At 37.1% G+C, this 17,469-nt stretch overlaps 1 protein-coding gene across 1 annotated transcript in view; it reads right to left on the reverse strand.

Annotated features, from left to right (window-relative positions):
* Positions 1 to 17,469, reverse strand: part of USH2A (usherin) — an 801,829-nt gene that overhangs the window by 236,954 nt on the left and 547,406 nt on the right. The window contains exon 45 of the mRNA XM_055233796.2: positions 9,809 to 9,972. Coding sequence (XP_055089771.1) covers positions 9,809 to 9,972 — 164 coding nt within the window. The remainder of the gene's footprint in view (positions 1 to 9,808; positions 9,973 to 17,469) is intronic.

Genomic DNA, 17,469 nt, shown 5'->3' on the forward strand with positions numbered 1-17,469 from the left:
AAAGGGATAAGGAAGAGATACAGCTATAGCTTTGATTTTTGGTTTTGGTTTCTGGGTGAATCCCATCAAATAAGATAGAAAACATGGAATTATGGGATGAGATTTTGAAACTTGTTTCATTTGAGACTTCTTGAGTTTGAAGTGTGTCAACAGAAGAGGTTCATAAATTTGAAAAGCACAGCTTTATTTCTCATAAAGGGTTGCAGCCTGCAGGATGGCCATTCAGACAGCCTGGGAAGCATACGGTAGCCTTGAGCCAGAAGCCAGAAAAGATTCTTCAAAGGAGGAGCAATGGGAATTTATGCTGAGTGGGGTGACTGAAAATACATATTCAATAAGCCTCAAGAAGAGTCATGAGTATTTATGAAAGGAGAAACATGCACACGTGCAATTGAGTTTTACATCCCTGGTGCATCCTACGTACAAAAATGGCAGCATTAGCACCATCTGAGGGTGGAGTTTTCAGCCCTCTGACATCAAGCAGTGAAGAAGAGGACATGAAGACCCTGACTGCACATTCTCCACAGACTGGCCATGACAACTGTGTGACCAGAGGTCTCTCATCAGTTAGTAGAAGAGGGGCAGCATCAGGTGGTTGGTTGATATCAGTGGTGGAATCTTTTGAAAGGGCTGGTTTCTGCTTAGCACTTAGGGAAGTAACCCTAATGGTGTAAAGCCAGGGAGGGGTGTCTGACTTCCCATCCCACTGTAGCCAAGAACTCAGCTTTCAAGGTTGCTCTGGGGTCCCCTTGGCCAAGTGGGGATCCACTCAGATGGTTGTTGGAGCTTAGGATTTTGTTATCTTTCAAGTGTTTCTGTGGCAACTAGGTGAACTTAAAAACTAAAATGTGAATGTTTGAGTTACAGTTATACAATATGGAGTTAAGGCTTGACTTGCTTGTATTTGATGCAATAGAAAGAAATGGGGATTTCCCATGAGATTATGTTAAATATGTGTATATTGGGATATATTTTCTCAGATATTCTAATCCTGTTATGTATGACATATTTTGTGGACCACATAAATTTATCTGAGCAGGTATTGCCCTATCTGTAGGAATATCAAGTTAATCTCTGATATGGTTAGGTCCCATGTCCCCACCCAAATCTCATCTTAAATTGTAATCCCCATAATGCCCATGTGTCAAGGGCAGAATCTGGTGGGAGGTGATTGGGTCACGGGGGTGGTTTCCCCCACACTGTTCTCATGATAGTGAGTGAGTTCTCGCAAGATCTGGTGGTTTTATAAGTGTTTGTCAGTTCCTCCTATGCGTGCATTCTCTCTCTCACCTATCTCGCCTGTTGCCTCTTTACTTTCTGCCATGATCGTAAGTTTCCTGAGGCCTTTCCAGCCATGCAGAACTGTGAGTCAATTAAACCTTTTTCCTTTATAAATTACTCAGTCTTGCATATTTCCTTTTAGCAATGTGAGAACAGACCATTACAATCTCAGTGAGCTGAACAAAGGTTGTAACCTTTGGATAAGAGGTTTGCTATTAAATATTATTTTTAGTTGCAATCTCCAATCCTTGGTCAGAAATTTGATCTTAGCTGGAGCAAATTCTCAGATATAGAACAGGCTCCTCTCCTGTATAATGAATTCCTAAATAATTTTAACAGTAGTTAGATATGTATTAGTCTGCTCAGGCTGCCTTAACAAAATATTACAGGCTGGGTGGCTTGAACAACAGAAACTTATTTCTCACAATCTGGAGGCTAGAGGTTCATGATCAAGGTGCTAGCAAATTTGGTTTCTGCTGAGGGCTCTTTCTCTGGCTTTTGGAGAGCTACTTTCTAGCTGCTGAGTTTTCTCATGCCTTTCGTCTGTGATCAGAGAAAGAGAGAGAGGGAGTTGGGGGAGAGACAGAGAGAAAGAGCAAGCGAGGCTGTGTGCTAACTTATGAAATCAAGGTCCCAATCTTATAATCTCATTTAACCTTAATTATGGTTGACCCTTGAACAACACAACAACACAGGTGTGAACTGCTTAGGTCTATTTATAAGGGGACTTTTTTCAACCAAACAAGAATTGAAAATACAGTATTCTCGGCCAGCACGGTGGCTCTTGCCTGTAATCCCAGCACTTTGGGAGGCTGAGATGGGCGGATCACGAAGTCAGGAGATTGAGACCCTCCTGGCTAACACGGTGAAACCCCGTCTCTACTAAAAATACAAAAAAATTAGCCAGGCATGGTGGCATGTGCCTGTAGTCCTAGCTACTTGGGAGGCTGAGGCAGGAGAATTGCTTGAACCCAGGAGGCGGAGGTTGCAGTGAGTCAAGATCACACCACTGCACTCCAGCCTGGGTGACAGAGTGAGACTCCATCTCCAAAAAAAAAAAAAAAAAAAAAAAAGTAGTATTCTCCCATGCAAAACCCGTGTAGAGGGCCAACTTTTCATATACATGGATTCTGCACTGCTGACTGCTGGACTTGAGTATGCATATGCACAGCTTTGTTATACTTAGGGGGCAGTCCTGGAACCAATCCCCTGCATATACCAAGGGATGACTGTATTTCTTTAGAGGCCCCGTCTCCAAATACAGCTACACTGAGAATTAGGGCTTTAGTCCATAACAGATGGGCTAGTTAAAAGTTATCCTGCAACAGCAAGTAGATTGTGCTTCTTACATGGCCTTAAATTATTGCCATGGTTCCCAGCAAAGGGGGATCAAGGGTTTATATCACCACCAAACCTCATGTGATCCCCAGTGTACTACTTTTGGAAGATGAGGCCTAGTTGGAGGTGTTTGGTTCGTGGGGCCAGATTCTCATGAATGGCTTGGTGTCTTGCTCTGGCAAGGCTGGGTTAGTTTTTGAAGATATGAATTAGTTCCCTCAAGAGTGGGTTTTTAGAAAGCCAGGGCATCCCTTGGATTTTGCATCTTTGCACATGTCCACTCACCTTTTGACCTTCTCTGTTATGTTTTGATGCACCACAAAAGCCCTCACCAGAAACCAAGTAAATACTACAGCCATGCTTCTTGTACAGTCTGCAGAATCATGAGCTAAGCAAAACTCTTTTCCTTATTAACTTCCCAGCCTCGGGTATTCTATTACAACAACACAAACAGACTAAGACAATTATCAATGTCAATTATGTCTTCTAGATTTTTAACATCTACATTAGGGGTCAGCAAACTATGTTCCATGAGCTAAATCTGGCCTGTTGGCCTAGTGTGGCCCACCCCCTGCAAGCTAAGAATGGTTTGTACATTTATTTGATTGGGGGAAAAAATCAAAAGAAAAAAAGTATTTCATGACATGTGAGAATTATTAGGTTGGCACCAAAGTAGTTGTGGTTTTCGCCATTAATGGCGAAAACCACAATTACTTTTGTGCCAACCTAATATAAGAAAATCAAATCTCAATGTCCAAAATAAAGTTTTATTGGAACATGGCCATGCTTATTTAAAAATCAGAATCGCCTTATTGCTGTTTATGTGCTCCAGTGGCAAATTTGAGTTAAGACAGTGATTGTATGGGCTTCAAAGTCTAACATTATATATATATTTGACACTTTACAAATAAAGTTTGTTGTACTGATTCAGATCAATTATAGTAAATCATTTCATTTATTAGATCTCTTAATTTATTTGTCTAGGACTAAATTCTTCAGACATCTCACATTAGCAGGCTCATTTTGGGAGGTAATTTTGCTTAAATGTAAAATCCTGGAGGGACATTATTAAGCTGATTTTATGATGGAAGTCTTGATCTTGCTCACAGGGTCTCCAAATTCGAGTCCAATTTTCCAAGTTCTATGGTGCAGGGCTCTGCATCACCAACCAAGTAGTTCTTGGAAAATTTGAGCTTATCAAAACTTCTTCTTGAGAAAATTCTTTACTCTGCCTGAGGGTACTACTGCTGACATGAAATGGAAAGATTATCCTGTTGGGCAATAATCCTTCAAGTCAGCCTCCTTAGTTTTCTGAGCAGCATATCTCCTGTCTTGTCTCTAGTTTACCCATCTGTCAAAACCAAACACCTGCACTTTGGAAACTCCAGAGCTACTTTTGTCTCTCATAGTGTTCCAGCTTCTATCAAGGGCCTGCCAGAGAAAACTGTATTTAAAGGAGAAAGTATAATAGATATATTAATTATTCATCATTTTATATTTAGTTAAAAAAACAGGATGGCTAATTTCTACTTTTAAGGTAAACTGATATGGGCAAACAGAGAATGAGTTAGTTAGCGAAATTGGTGAAACCTAAAATCTCCAAAATACAATAGCTTAAATAAAATCCATGTTAATTTGTATCTCATGTAATAGCCTCAAAGTGATCAGAACAGACTGTGCTCCATGTGGTCACTTAAGAACCCAGGAAATTTCTCTTATGGGGATTTTGGATCTCTTTGGGTGTCGTACACGACTGCATAGTTGAAACTGAGAACATGATCATGTCCTCATTCCAGTCCAGGGGAAGGGCTAAAAGAGAACAAGTAGGCAGATACCCAGTGTTTTCTGGTTAATACCCAAAAAGATGCAGATTGTCTTTCACTTTCTATTGACACAAACACATACTACTGGTATTTCACCTGGCCATGACTAATTGCAAGGGAGGTTAGTAAATGCAGTTTCTAGATAAAGGACAAGGCTATCACTTAAAGAAAAAGAGGAGAATGGATGCCATGCAATAGTTAGTAGTTTTCGCTTTTTTTTTTTTTTTTTTTTTTGAGACAGAGTCTCACTCTGTCGCCAGGCTGGAGTGCAGTGGCGCGATCTCGGCTCACTGCAACCTCCGCCTCCCGGGTACAAGTGAGTCTCCTGCCTCAGTCTCCTGAGTAGCTGGGACTACAGACACGCATCACCACACTCGGCTAATTTTTGTATTTTTAGTAGAGACGGGGTTTCACCATGTTGGCCAGGATGGTCTTGATCTCCTGATCTCATTATCCGCCTGCCTCGGCCTCCCAAAGTGCTGGGATTACAGGCATGAGCCATGGAACCCAGCCTAAGTTTTCAACATTTTAACAGATTTTTAAATTTCTATTTTTTAGCCAAGTCAGCTAATTATAAAATAATATATATTCTTTATACATCTTCAACTCACTGTAGAAATGCTTTTATCTCCTTTGTAGGGACATGGATGAAGCTGGAAACCATCATTCTCAGCAAACTATCGCAAGGACAAAAAACCAAACACTGCATGTTCTCACTCATAGTTGGGAATTGAACAATGAGAACACTAGGACACAGGAAGGGGAACATCACACACTGGGGCCTGTCGTGGGGTCGGGGAAGGGATAGCATTAGGAGATATACCTAATGTAAATGACGAGTTAATGGGTGCAGCACACCAACATGGCACATGTTTACATATGTAACAAACCTGCACGTTGTGCAGATGCACCCTAGAACTTAAAGTATAATAATAATAAAAAAAGAAACACTTTTATCTGAATAGTCTTGCAAAATCAACTTCCAAGCTTTCACTAGACATGGCTTCCCCCTTTATATATTTTATAAAATGTTATTGAAAGGACCATGCACATTTTAGAAATAGAATAATACTTTATACAAATACTAGGTGATTACTAATTGTTAAACATATATTATTTCATTTAGTCCTTAATAAATTTTAGGGCAGTTATTCTTATTATCTTCATATTTCAGATTAGAAAACTGGAACTCAGGTTAAGTTCTAGGTCGTAGTGCCAAAACATATTGGAACTGGGATTTAAATTTAAGTATCCCTGATCCCAAAGTCTATTTTAAAATTATTTATTCCTATGGCTGCATACAATGTTGGCTGTTGTCATTTTTGTAATTAGAAGAATTTGAAACCTTGAGTATAGATGGAATCACCAACGAGAGAACAGGAGTATGACAGGAAGACTCAGGAAAGAACTTTGAGAAACATCTTTATTTAGGGATGAGAAGAAATAGTTGGCGAGAAGAGGGGAGTAATGATTATTGGGGAAGAATTACAGTTCGTAAGGGATCATTCACAGTGCTGGATACAAGAGGAACACAGTAGGATGGCATTGAGAAGAGAGTTTTGAAACGGGTCATTAGGTGATAACTAATGACTTTAAGAAAACCATGTCTACATGGTACAAGAGAAGAGAGACGGATTACAACAGGTGCACAAGTGACTGAGAAGGAAGACAACGGAAAAGTCAGATGTGGTCTCTTCTATTTGATAATTAAAGCGATGGAAAAGAGAACAGAGGAACAAGGTGAGGCAACAATGGTAGGTGCTTTTTAGAAGAGATGAGATTTGGAATTATTTACAGATATTGCCACCTTAATCAGATAAATTCAGGCAAAGCTAGATATTCTTCTAGCTATCAAACCTGGCAGTTTCTGATTAAGATATCAGGATGAGACAAATGCTTTTTCTGTGGTTTTACACTTGCCCTCTTAATGATGATACCCTCATACTTTATGAATTTTCCAGAGAGTTCACTGAGTACTCAGGACAGAGAAGGTGATAAATGTATCTGTAAGGAAGGAAGGAAAATAGGAAGAGAGAGAGAGAGAGAGGGTAGAAGAAGAGAAATAGACAAATGGCTGGGCATGGTCCCTTATGGCTGTAATTCCAGCACTTTGGGAGGCCAAGGAGAGAGGATCGCTGGAGCCCATTAGTTCGAGACTAGCCTAAGCAACATAGGGAGAACCCGTCTCTACAAAAACATTTTAAAAAAGGAAATAGAGAAAGAGAGAAGATGGAACAACAGAGGAAGGAGAGAGCAAGACCAGGAGGATTATATGATACAAGATATGAACATCTGAAGGTTGGGGTGAGCTCTTGACAGACAGTAAAGTAGGCAATATTTTGATGATTTTTCATTTCCTGTTTTACAAAGCATTGCCCTCTCACTCCTTCCAGTGTTTTACTGCTCTTTTCTGGCCACCACTGACTTCCTTAGTGAATCAGCTTCAAAGGAGGCACTATCTCTCCACTGTACTCCCTTTGATAGGCATTTTCTTATTTTGCCTTCTATTTTAGACTGAGCAGTCAAAATGAGAAGGACCCTTTTAAATCCTTCTTGTTAAAGTGCTAATGACTGTTAAGGCTAAATGCATGAGAAATAGAAAATTTGATGCCTGAGTCCTAAATTTGAGTTTGGGAACTGGTACTTTCTATAATTTTTGGTAAGTTACTATGGGCCAGTTTCTATCTCATTGTGCTTCTCTGAGGATTGTATAAATAATTTAAGTGAGGTATTTTTCTTCCTACAAAAACTGTGATTTTTCAAAATTACAATATAATTTATCTTTGGTGTATTTTGCTTAGGGCAAAATATTTTTTATTATCATATGAAGCAGGGATAAACATCGCCTGCCTATTGGGACCAGGAAAATGGGGACTGGGTCAGATTTTTAGGGCATGATCTGTCTAAAGGGGAAGCAAGTTCCAGCTGATAGTTTCCTTCCAGAAATGTGGGTATTGTTTCACCCCATCATTTGACTTGTCAAGTGAATCCTCAAATCATCTTTATGTATAATTCTTAAATGTCTGCAAATATTATTTTTTCAAATATTGTAGGCAAAACAGTGTATGGAAGCTGGAGGAGGAAGGAAATACGGCCTCTGTGTTGCCAATTTGCAACATCTGCCTTCCAAAAATGAACTGAAGTAACACAGGGATGCTTTTATCTCACATATCATGTATGTGATACTAATGTTTAAAACTGGCCCTTCAAAAGTTTTTAATATACATGTCAATCTGTGATTGATAAAAATTTACCAGAAACATTTTGCTACCAAAATGATGTGTACATGGGGAGGGTCATAATAGAAAAAGACCATGCTTTAAAAAAAAAAATATATATATATATATATATATATATATAGGAAGGTGATTTTTAATAAGCAAATATTTATAAATTTAAAACATGATTTTCCACTGCAAAGTATATCTATAGTTTGTTGCCTTTGAGCATATTAGACTGTATGCCATGTTTTTCCTATCCAATCAAGACAGCAATTTAAAATTAAAATTGCAAAAAATAGGCCACCTTTCACAGAGGATTGACTAGTTAATTTACTTAAGATAGCAAGTTGCACAAAAGAAGAAAATGATAATGCAACAAGCTTTCGCAAGACTGACCCTCTTCTGAGAGTTAACCTTTGTGCTCACAAACAGTTATCTGAAAAATTTCCAAGGTATGAATGGAAATAACAGCAGATTGCATTACCTACATCCCGAAGGTCAGAGGTTCAGATTACCGAGGTAATGAAACTTCAGTGAGCTGCTTCAGATGTATTAGGTTTGTCAGTTTTTATAAGCACAGTTACTTCAGGAATGCAATTATAACATAAAGGACCTATATTGGTGGAAATTCACCAGCCGGATCTTAACAGAAGTATTCAAATGTCAGATGAGGGGGGAGAACCTACCTTTATGAGTAGGCTTTTAAGATGAATCAGTTAGTGAGGTGGAGTAGAGAGCAAGAGGGAGATGAATGGAAATATGCCTTAAAACACATTCCCAGATAAAAACTTTGTATTTTTCCCAGAGGTGTTTCAGAGGGTAGCCATAAGCATCAATTAACTTATATTATTCCATTAAAATGGTTTAAGAGATCTCAATACAAGTGTCACAGATCATTAGAAACCTGCAGCCTTATAAAAACCAGAGAATGATAGTTATTTTTTTTTTTAAAGATGGATTATTTTGTGGAAACACAGATAAACCTAACCTACTGATTTAATTTATAGTTGATATCCTCAATTCTGGCTTTAATTCACATTTGATGTCACTCAGGTGTCCTAAATGGAGCATCTCTCTTCTTAAGCTGTAATCAAACTCAAGACTGGATCAAAATCACATGGTTCCATTGCCCAACCAGTAGTGACTTTTCATCTTTTTATATCATCAATAGATGATTACCCCAGTGAGCAGAGTGTTCTTTCATAAATAAAATGTTTTAACTGGGTCTTTCCTGATCAGGTATTTCTCAATATTTGGTATTACTCTGACAAGTTTTGATTAAACTATTTGCCGGATCTCAAGTTATACCTATAAGAATGATTTTAATACATATTCTCATGGTGGATTCAGGGTTTTTTTTTTTTCCTGATTGTCATCAGGGATTGACACAAATTAACAGATCACAACAAATTAACATGTTAATACTACCCTACTGACCAAGTAACTGAAATTTCAGTTACTGTGGTTTCTAACATTGCAGGAACAGATTAGATCACTCTGTGAACTCTTCCGAATGCCTGTTAAAAAAGTGTTCCCAGCAGGTCCAGGGTCGACCCTGCATTATTTAAGTGGATCCACTGGTGATGTCTAGGCTTCCTTTTACTGGATCAAGCTGGAATTCTGTCCATAGCCAGTCTGAAGATGATCCACTGGGAAGAATCTGTTCCATTATTGCAATCCAATTAAATGGTTCTTGCTAATGAGCGACGAGTTACAAGATATTAGGGCAGGGCTCTCTGAAGGAAGGTGAACAATAGTACACTGTATCCAATTAATATATGGACATGTCTATCACAAATGCCTGGTATGATAGAAATTACATACTTCATGCAAAGGAAATGACAGAGGGAGTGCAGGAGGCCCAAGAAGAATGTCAAAGTAGGAGAGAGTTTGCATCTAAAGAATGGCACAGGGTCCCCAGGGTTTTAGTTTTAATGTGTCCATATTTAATTTATTTGGGTACTAATAAAAATGGCCCTTCTAAAGTTTTCAGTGACTTAGCCCTGTCAATCTGCAATTGGTAAAAATTTACCAGTAACACTTCACTATCAAAATGATGTGTACATGGGGGAGGTTCACAGTAAAGAAAGAATATGCTTTTAAAAATACGCAAAGTGTTAACACAGGTATGAGAAGCTTACTTACTTGGTTTAGCCCACCCCACGTCAATGGCTGTGTGGTTAAGGACACTCGCAGTGAGATTGGCTCCTCTCTCTGGAAGACCAGCTAACGTCGTCACAGTCACTTCTTGGCTCGGTGTAAAACCCACACTGTTGTGTACGAAGAGCATATATTCATAGGTTGTAAACCTAAAATGTTGTTTTGTTAAAAAAAAGTATATGAATTTCTACTTTACAGAAAATCTAACAAATAATTTCCTTTTTTTCTTCACAAAATACAGAATTTCCTTTCACCCCTCCACAAAATACTGTTTTCTTTTCCTCCCTAGAAAATACATTATTTTCTTTTCCCTCCTTACACAACATGTATCATTAATTTTGTGCTTGCCAGCCTTAACCAAAGCATCAGGGAAATATTTTATTAGGAATGCTGAACAAATATTGCTATTGAAAACAAACGTGGTTTATCATTGTCTTATTCTTATTGTTTTCAGCAGTGGTGAGGATTACAGCTCAATTCAAGATGCAATTACAAATCAGGCAATCTGCCAGCTTTCTATCTGAATTTGATCCAGAGAGTTTCATGCTCTTCTTTTTGGAAACTCATCCATTTTCAAATATCAGAATCCCTCATCAACATTTTCTTCTTATACCTATGCTTCTTTCCCATAATCTCATTGCAGACAGATAAACCCCTAAATTAAATTGTAACTGTGACCAAAGCGTACAACATTCTCCCGCTGAGAGTTTTGCTACAGTGAGCTGTATTTTGCCATAGTGTGAACATATTTACTTGAGTCAATACAGTGGAAACTGAATATTACTTTGCAGAAGGCAAAAACTGACATGATGATGTGATATGAGGAGGACTTTCCAAGTCCTTTATTAAATTGATGATAGAGTAAAGCCACCATTTTTTTTAACCAGTTTTGGGCAGAAGACCATCAGGCTTCGTTTGTTTGGTTCAGAACTACCTGTGTAAGGAAATGCTATAAACAGACACAGTCAGGCTATGAGTGGACAATAGCTTAGACTGAGATACTTGCTTAAACATGTAGTGCAACACACGACCATCCCAGAGGCATCCAGGACACCGGGCAAACACTGGCCTCAGATCACTACCTAGTTTGGGTTTATTAGATGATCAAGTATACCTCATCTCCAGTGTAAGGCCCGTAGTATTTGTCTCAATCTATCACAATCTCTGATTTGACGTTGCAAAGGTGGTGGGGCGTGGGTGGGTAGGTGCCATTTGCAGGATTGTGCTAAATAATTTGACCAAAATTATGTCAGGATCCTCAGAGCATTTTACTGCCACCTAGGTAGAAGAAATCTGCTTGACTCATCCTGTTTCTTACTCATAGCCCAAAGATATCTTTGCAGGTTTCTGCCTGAGCCACATTGAAGGGTGTTGCTCTATTGTAATTACAGGTAAAACTTAGTGACTTTTTGAGGCTATTTATCTATTTCTCCTAAATAAGTGCTTGCATCAGATCTTCTACATCTCCCTGCTTTACCATCTCTTCTCAGGTGTTTATTGCCTCTTTTATTTCTGCTTTGTCTGCTGTAGTGGGTTGAATTGTATCTTTCAAAAAGATATTTTCAAGCCCAAGCCCCTGGTCCCTATGAACGTGACCTTATTGGAAGACAGGGTTTTTGCAGATGTAATCAAGTTAAGATGAGGTCACACTGGATTAGGCAGCATCATAAATTCAATGCTGATGTCTTTGAGAGAAAAAAAAGAGAGAAATTTTACAGATACATGGATACACACAGGGAGGTGATGTCCATGTAAAAACAGAAACAGAAGTTATGCTGTCACAAGCCAAGAACTTCCTAGGGCTACCAGAAGTTAGAAGAGGGAAGAAAGGGTTCTTCTATAAAGCTTTGGAAGGGAGTCTGGTCCAGAAGACAAACTGGTTTGCAACTTCTTATATCCAGACCTGTGAGAGAATAAATTTCTGTTGTTTTAAGCCACCCAGTATGTGGTATTTTGTTACTGCAGCCCTGGAAAATGAATACGTATGCTTTTTAGCAAGTGCTGAATAGTCCACATGATCTAGACAACTAAAAAATAGTAATAGTTACTTAATAGCTGTCAGGCATTTTCTACAGATGTTAACCCATTCATTCCTCACAAAACTCTATAAGGTGCTATTATAATACCTATTCTGAAAATAAGAAAAACAAGGCTCAAAGAGATAAATAACTTGTCCAAGTCATTGAGATAATAAGTAAGAGGACTGAGATTCAAATATAGGCAGTCTGATTTCAGAGCCTGCTCTTTTAACCATGATGCTATATTGCCAACATAATAGTGATGATAATAATGATAGTAACAATAACAATCATAATGATAATCTGTTCTGTCCATATTTGGATGATGTCATATCTCTAGGGCTTGACCTTTGCATTATTTTTCTAGCAGAAGGAATAGATTTTTGCTTACACATTCAAACAGTCTGGCCAAATTTCCTTTGCAACCAATAGTATGAATTTGAAGGATGGTGAGTCGGGGTTAAGAGGGTAGCAAGCCTATGACAATGGAATGAAATGAAGCTAATGGCTCACAAGGGAATTGAACCAGCGACCTTGGCTTCATTAGCTCTCTCCCTGGGTAAAATACTTATAATTATATTTTACTTCATAAAATGACTTAAAAGAAATGTAGCTAGAGTCTGAATGCCTAGTCTCCTCTCCTATAATATGTAAATTTTTCTTCCACATGTCTATGCTATTATACAATTAATAATCTTTATGGATTTAAGGTGATACCATGTTTCTGGTTCTTTTCTACATGTGGAATTAACAATATCAGGTGGCACTAAAATGGTTGATTGTAAATGAATTCTATGGGGCTTTAGTTCTTATAATACTTAAGGAGATTTCACCATAATTTAGGTATGGCGAAATATACAATTTACATCTACAAAGCTCAGGCCACATAGATACATACAATTGTGATGCCTGTTTTCAAGGCAGTTCTAAAATTTTAGAGTAAGAGATGGCTTTAGAGTTTAACTGCTTCAAATAATAAAGTGTCTGCTACATCTTACAGATTAGACAAAAAACCCTGAGACCCTGAGAAAACAAGTGGATTTGCATAAGTTTTCACAACTAGTTAATAGGGGTAGCTGTACATAGGGTTTCTTCATTTTCAATATTACACTATTTCCACTTTTTAAAAATTTAATTGAGAAATCAGTAGATATTTTATTTGATGCTGTACATTTGTCTTTTGTACTTTTTCTTTAACTTTCATTGCTAAGTTAAATTTTTAAGGAAACAAGTTTTTTTTTTTTTTTTTTTTTGAGATGGAGTCTCACTCTGTGCCCAGGTTGGAGTGCAGTGGTGCGATCTCAGCTCATTGCAAGCTCCGTCTCCTAGGTTCATGCCATTCTCCTGCCTCAGCCTCCCGAGTAGCTGGGACTACAGCTGTCAGCCACCACACCCAGCTATTTTTTTTTTTGTATTTTTTTTTTTTTTTTTTTAGTAGAGATGGGGTTTCATAATGTTAGCCAGGATGGTCTTCATCTCCTGACCTCGTGAGCCACCCACCTCAGCCTCCCAAACTGCTGGGATTACAGGCGTGAGCCACCGCGCCTGGCGAAGGAAACAAGATCTTGAATTCTCTTAAATACTAAAATATACTGTCTTCATTTCATCTGAATTCCAATCTGTATTTAGTAAGAATATGTACCTCTGGCTTGTCTACGTATATATGTTGATTCACATTTCACCACTTCATATCAAAAAAAGAATGTATTAGTTGGCTTGAAGTGGTTTTCCATTCACTCTGTGTATATTGTTTTTCAAATGGACTTACGTGTTGATTGTTGGTATTAAATGGGACATTCCATTTAATAAATGATAAAAGAATACATTTCAAAGCGAAAATGCTAGATCAATTAACATCAATACTCATGACAAAACTTATGTGTATCAATCAATTTCTTCTCTAAATACAAACAGTGTTCTCTAGGCATGTCTTGAACAATGTCCATTTTAAATTCTGTAGGAAAAAAACTTTTGCAATATAAGTATTCAAAGTAAGTGAATACTTACATTGAGTCTATGACATAGCCAGTAAAGCTAATTGTTTTTGGGTCCATTTTGGAATACTTGGACTATTACAACAGTTTTTCCCTCATTTGCTTGAGACCATCCTCCAGTCTCTCCCTCCTCCGCTCCCCAAACAGCAAACTGTAAACTTTATTATGGTGTAGACGTGACTATGGTAATTTTCCTCATAAAAAATAATATGTGTTAAAATCTTACTTGTGGAACAATATTCATTTCAAGGTTCAGGTGTTATTACTCCAATGAATTAGAAAACTAGATTATGTTTAAATGATGCAGTTTTAATTTGTTTACTGAATAGATAATTTTATAAATGAATGAATAGATGTGTCATAGTTATTTAAGCACTCGGTCTCAAAAATTTCAGGTCACTTATATAATTTTTTAGGTTAGTGAGATAAAAATACCTGTCACTAGAAAAAATATCTCTGCTGAAACTTAGCAAAGTGCTCCTTTAAAAAATATATTGAAAACAAATTATGTTGCTTTTTCATATTTAATACATCACTTCATTCATTCATTTGTTCATTCATTTAATATTTATTGGATATTACCAATATGCCAGGTGTTAAAAATAATAAAATTGTTATCTGTCCACCTGGAGCCATAGTGTATATAAAATTTTACAGAAATATGTTTTTAAATGAGAATAGCTAAAGTATTTATTCATTTATTCCTTTTTCTTTGAACACGCATCAGATGAAGCATCTAATTTAACCATATCCAGCTGGGAAGTCTTCACGGAGGAGGTAACATTTCGGGCAGGTTTTGATAAGAAGTGGTATTTTGTCCAGTGAAGACATATGTCCAGGGCAAAATATGTGAAGGATTGTATCTTGGAAGGGTCTGATATATTTGGGGAAACCAAAATTCCTCAGGGCAGCTGCAGAATGCCTGGGGTTATTTTCATCAGAATTAAAAATGTGTCAACTTTATTGATGTCCTAACAGAATTCATGTGTCAATATTGTCACCAATATAAATCATGCTTTTGAAAATGCAGGCTATTTAGTTGCTTCTTCCACTAACTCTTCCTCATCTCTGCCACAACCCAAAGTATGCTTGAGTACACCATCCCACAAGTGTGGATTTGAGAAATCTTATAAATCATACTTTTCCTTACATCTTCAAATCTTTTGTGGGAATAGCAAACAAAGAAAAATGAAATGCAATGTTGTTTCCATTGCTGAAGTCTATAGCTATTAAAATTTTCAGTTGATGACAGACACTTTAAAAAATCTATTTGTTGATTCTAAAAATAGTATTGAAGATTTTTGCTTCAAAAATTGAAGAGTAATGTTTATCACACTTGAATATTTTTAATATGAGACATTTTAGATTGTGAGTGAAACTTGAAGCTGTTATGTTTCTGTTGCTATCTGTACCTACACTACCAGAATTGTCAGACCTAAGATAATTTTGCAGTAATTTCCATCTTTGTTTTACTTTGTCATCAACATGAGAAAGAAACACAGCCAATGAAAGTAGTTTTTCTTTTTTTTTATTCTAAGAAAACACTAGGGGAAAAAAACCTCCTATGACAAAACACAACCTTCTGGATTTAGAAGTTCATTTTTCATGAGTGATATAGTTTGGATATTTGTTCCCTCCAAATCTTATGCTGAAATGTGATCACCAATGTTGAATGTGGGCCCTAATGGGATGTACTTGGGTCATGGGGATGAATCACTTATGAATGGCTTGCTGTCATCCCTGTGGTAGTGAGGGAGCCCTCACACTATTAGCTCAGGGGAGAGCTGGTTGTTTAAGAGCATGGCATTCCTCCTAGAGCCCTCTTGCTCCCTCTCTTGCCATGTGACATACCTGCTCCCTTTTCACCTTCCACCATGGGCAAAAGCTCCCTGAAGCCTTCACCAGAGGAAGACGCTGGCACCAGGCTTCTTATACAGCCTGCAGAACCATGAGCCAAGTAAACTTTTCTTTATAAATTATCCAGTCTCAGGTGTTTCTTTAGAGCAATGCAAAATGGGCTAATACAATGAGGTAACACATAATATGATGACACAGAAAAGGACATCGTGTGGGGCATGTAAAGCATTGAAAAAAAAATCTAATGGGAAAAAACACTGACCAATTTAATTTGAATGTGAAAGACATGTTTACTCCTTTTGAATTAAGTACATGGCTATGAGATGGCATACCAGTGTTGACAGAAGTTGGCTTTCATTCCTAGACTCAATTTTTATTCACATTCCCATATTAAGGAATAAATTAACAGGATCTATCTCATCTTGGTAGTCATGGGAGAAGCTTTCCTTTCACTTGCCCTTTCTATGTACAAAGTTAACTTCTCCACTTAATAGCTACAATCTGAAATTATTTATGTTATAGAAACACGTGTCATGGAACTGACCCAGTCCTTCATACTAGCAAAGATGAAGATGTCATCTATACACATTTAATCTCATTACAAAGAAGAGGAACAAAAGTTATGTTCTTTTGAATATTATCCCCCACAGAAATGGCATCCTCTTTTAGGACTTGAAACATCCTTATTTTAGTAGGTTTAAAAATATATATGAAAATATATGTCAATAAGATTTAAACTTAGAATTTATGATACATTTAGCTTAAGCATTTAAATCTTAAGTCTTACCCTTCTTTGAAAAATAAGACGAAAATGTGTTAATTTTGAATGTTTTAATTTAAAGGTAATACAATTAGTGGCTTCTCGAGGAATCACATAGAGGTCTCCATCCAAATTGTCATTGCAAAAAAAAAAAATACTCTGAGAAATGTATAAATAATTAAAAGGAATAGCAATTAGAAATTAGAACATACCTTCCTTCATAAACTTAATGAAAGCTAACTTATAAATCTAAATTATAATCTGCAAGTCAATATTTTCTCTATAATAGTAAAATAACCCTATTCTTTATTATAACTTCTTCTTCTTTAAATCCACAACGAAAAGGAGAACATGCTCATTGTATTCTTAGCAGTTTTATCTGATCACTTAGGAACCAAGGCAGTGTTGTTAGGTGCTGAAAATTGTAAGGGTAGATTGATGCTTAAAATGAAGGAGGTCGCCGCCCTCTTGTTAAACCCTGCCTGACTCACATTGGCAGCTTCAGATGATAACAGCACGTTCACCAGATTTTCTAAGTGATGAAAATGTCAGGAAACCCAAAGTTATAGTTCCCCCAACAACCATAACTTGGTCACTTTGCAAGGAATTATTAAGGAAGAAAAGTTAGAAACTGACAAGTAGTATAAACCTGTAGTTATACGGAATTCGTGTCTACACGGGCAGAGTAAAATTCAATAATGAGGCAACTAGCTGTGCAATTTAGACAAAAATTACTCCTTACGTAAGATAATCATAAGAGCAAAAAGTATTTTTGTTAGAATTAAATTATCTGGATAATTGGCTTGAGACTGTTTTGTACACGTAGATATAAAAGAAAAAATAACTGCTAGAATGATCTGAATTTCCAAATATAATGATGTTTTAAATTGGTGCTTTTCTATACATTATAAACACATACTTAGCCAAAATAGACCACTTGAACTAGGAAATTGGCTTCAACTTATATTTACTGTCACAAATATATTCATAAAGAGATGTCTAGTGAATCTTAATTTT

The sequence above is a fragment of the Symphalangus syndactylus genome, chromosome 19 (assembly GCF_028878055.3).
Source record: "Symphalangus syndactylus isolate Jambi chromosome 19, NHGRI_mSymSyn1-v2.1_pri, whole genome shotgun sequence".
Classification (NCBI taxonomy): Eukaryota; Metazoa; Chordata; class Mammalia; order Primates; family Hylobatidae; genus Symphalangus; species Symphalangus syndactylus.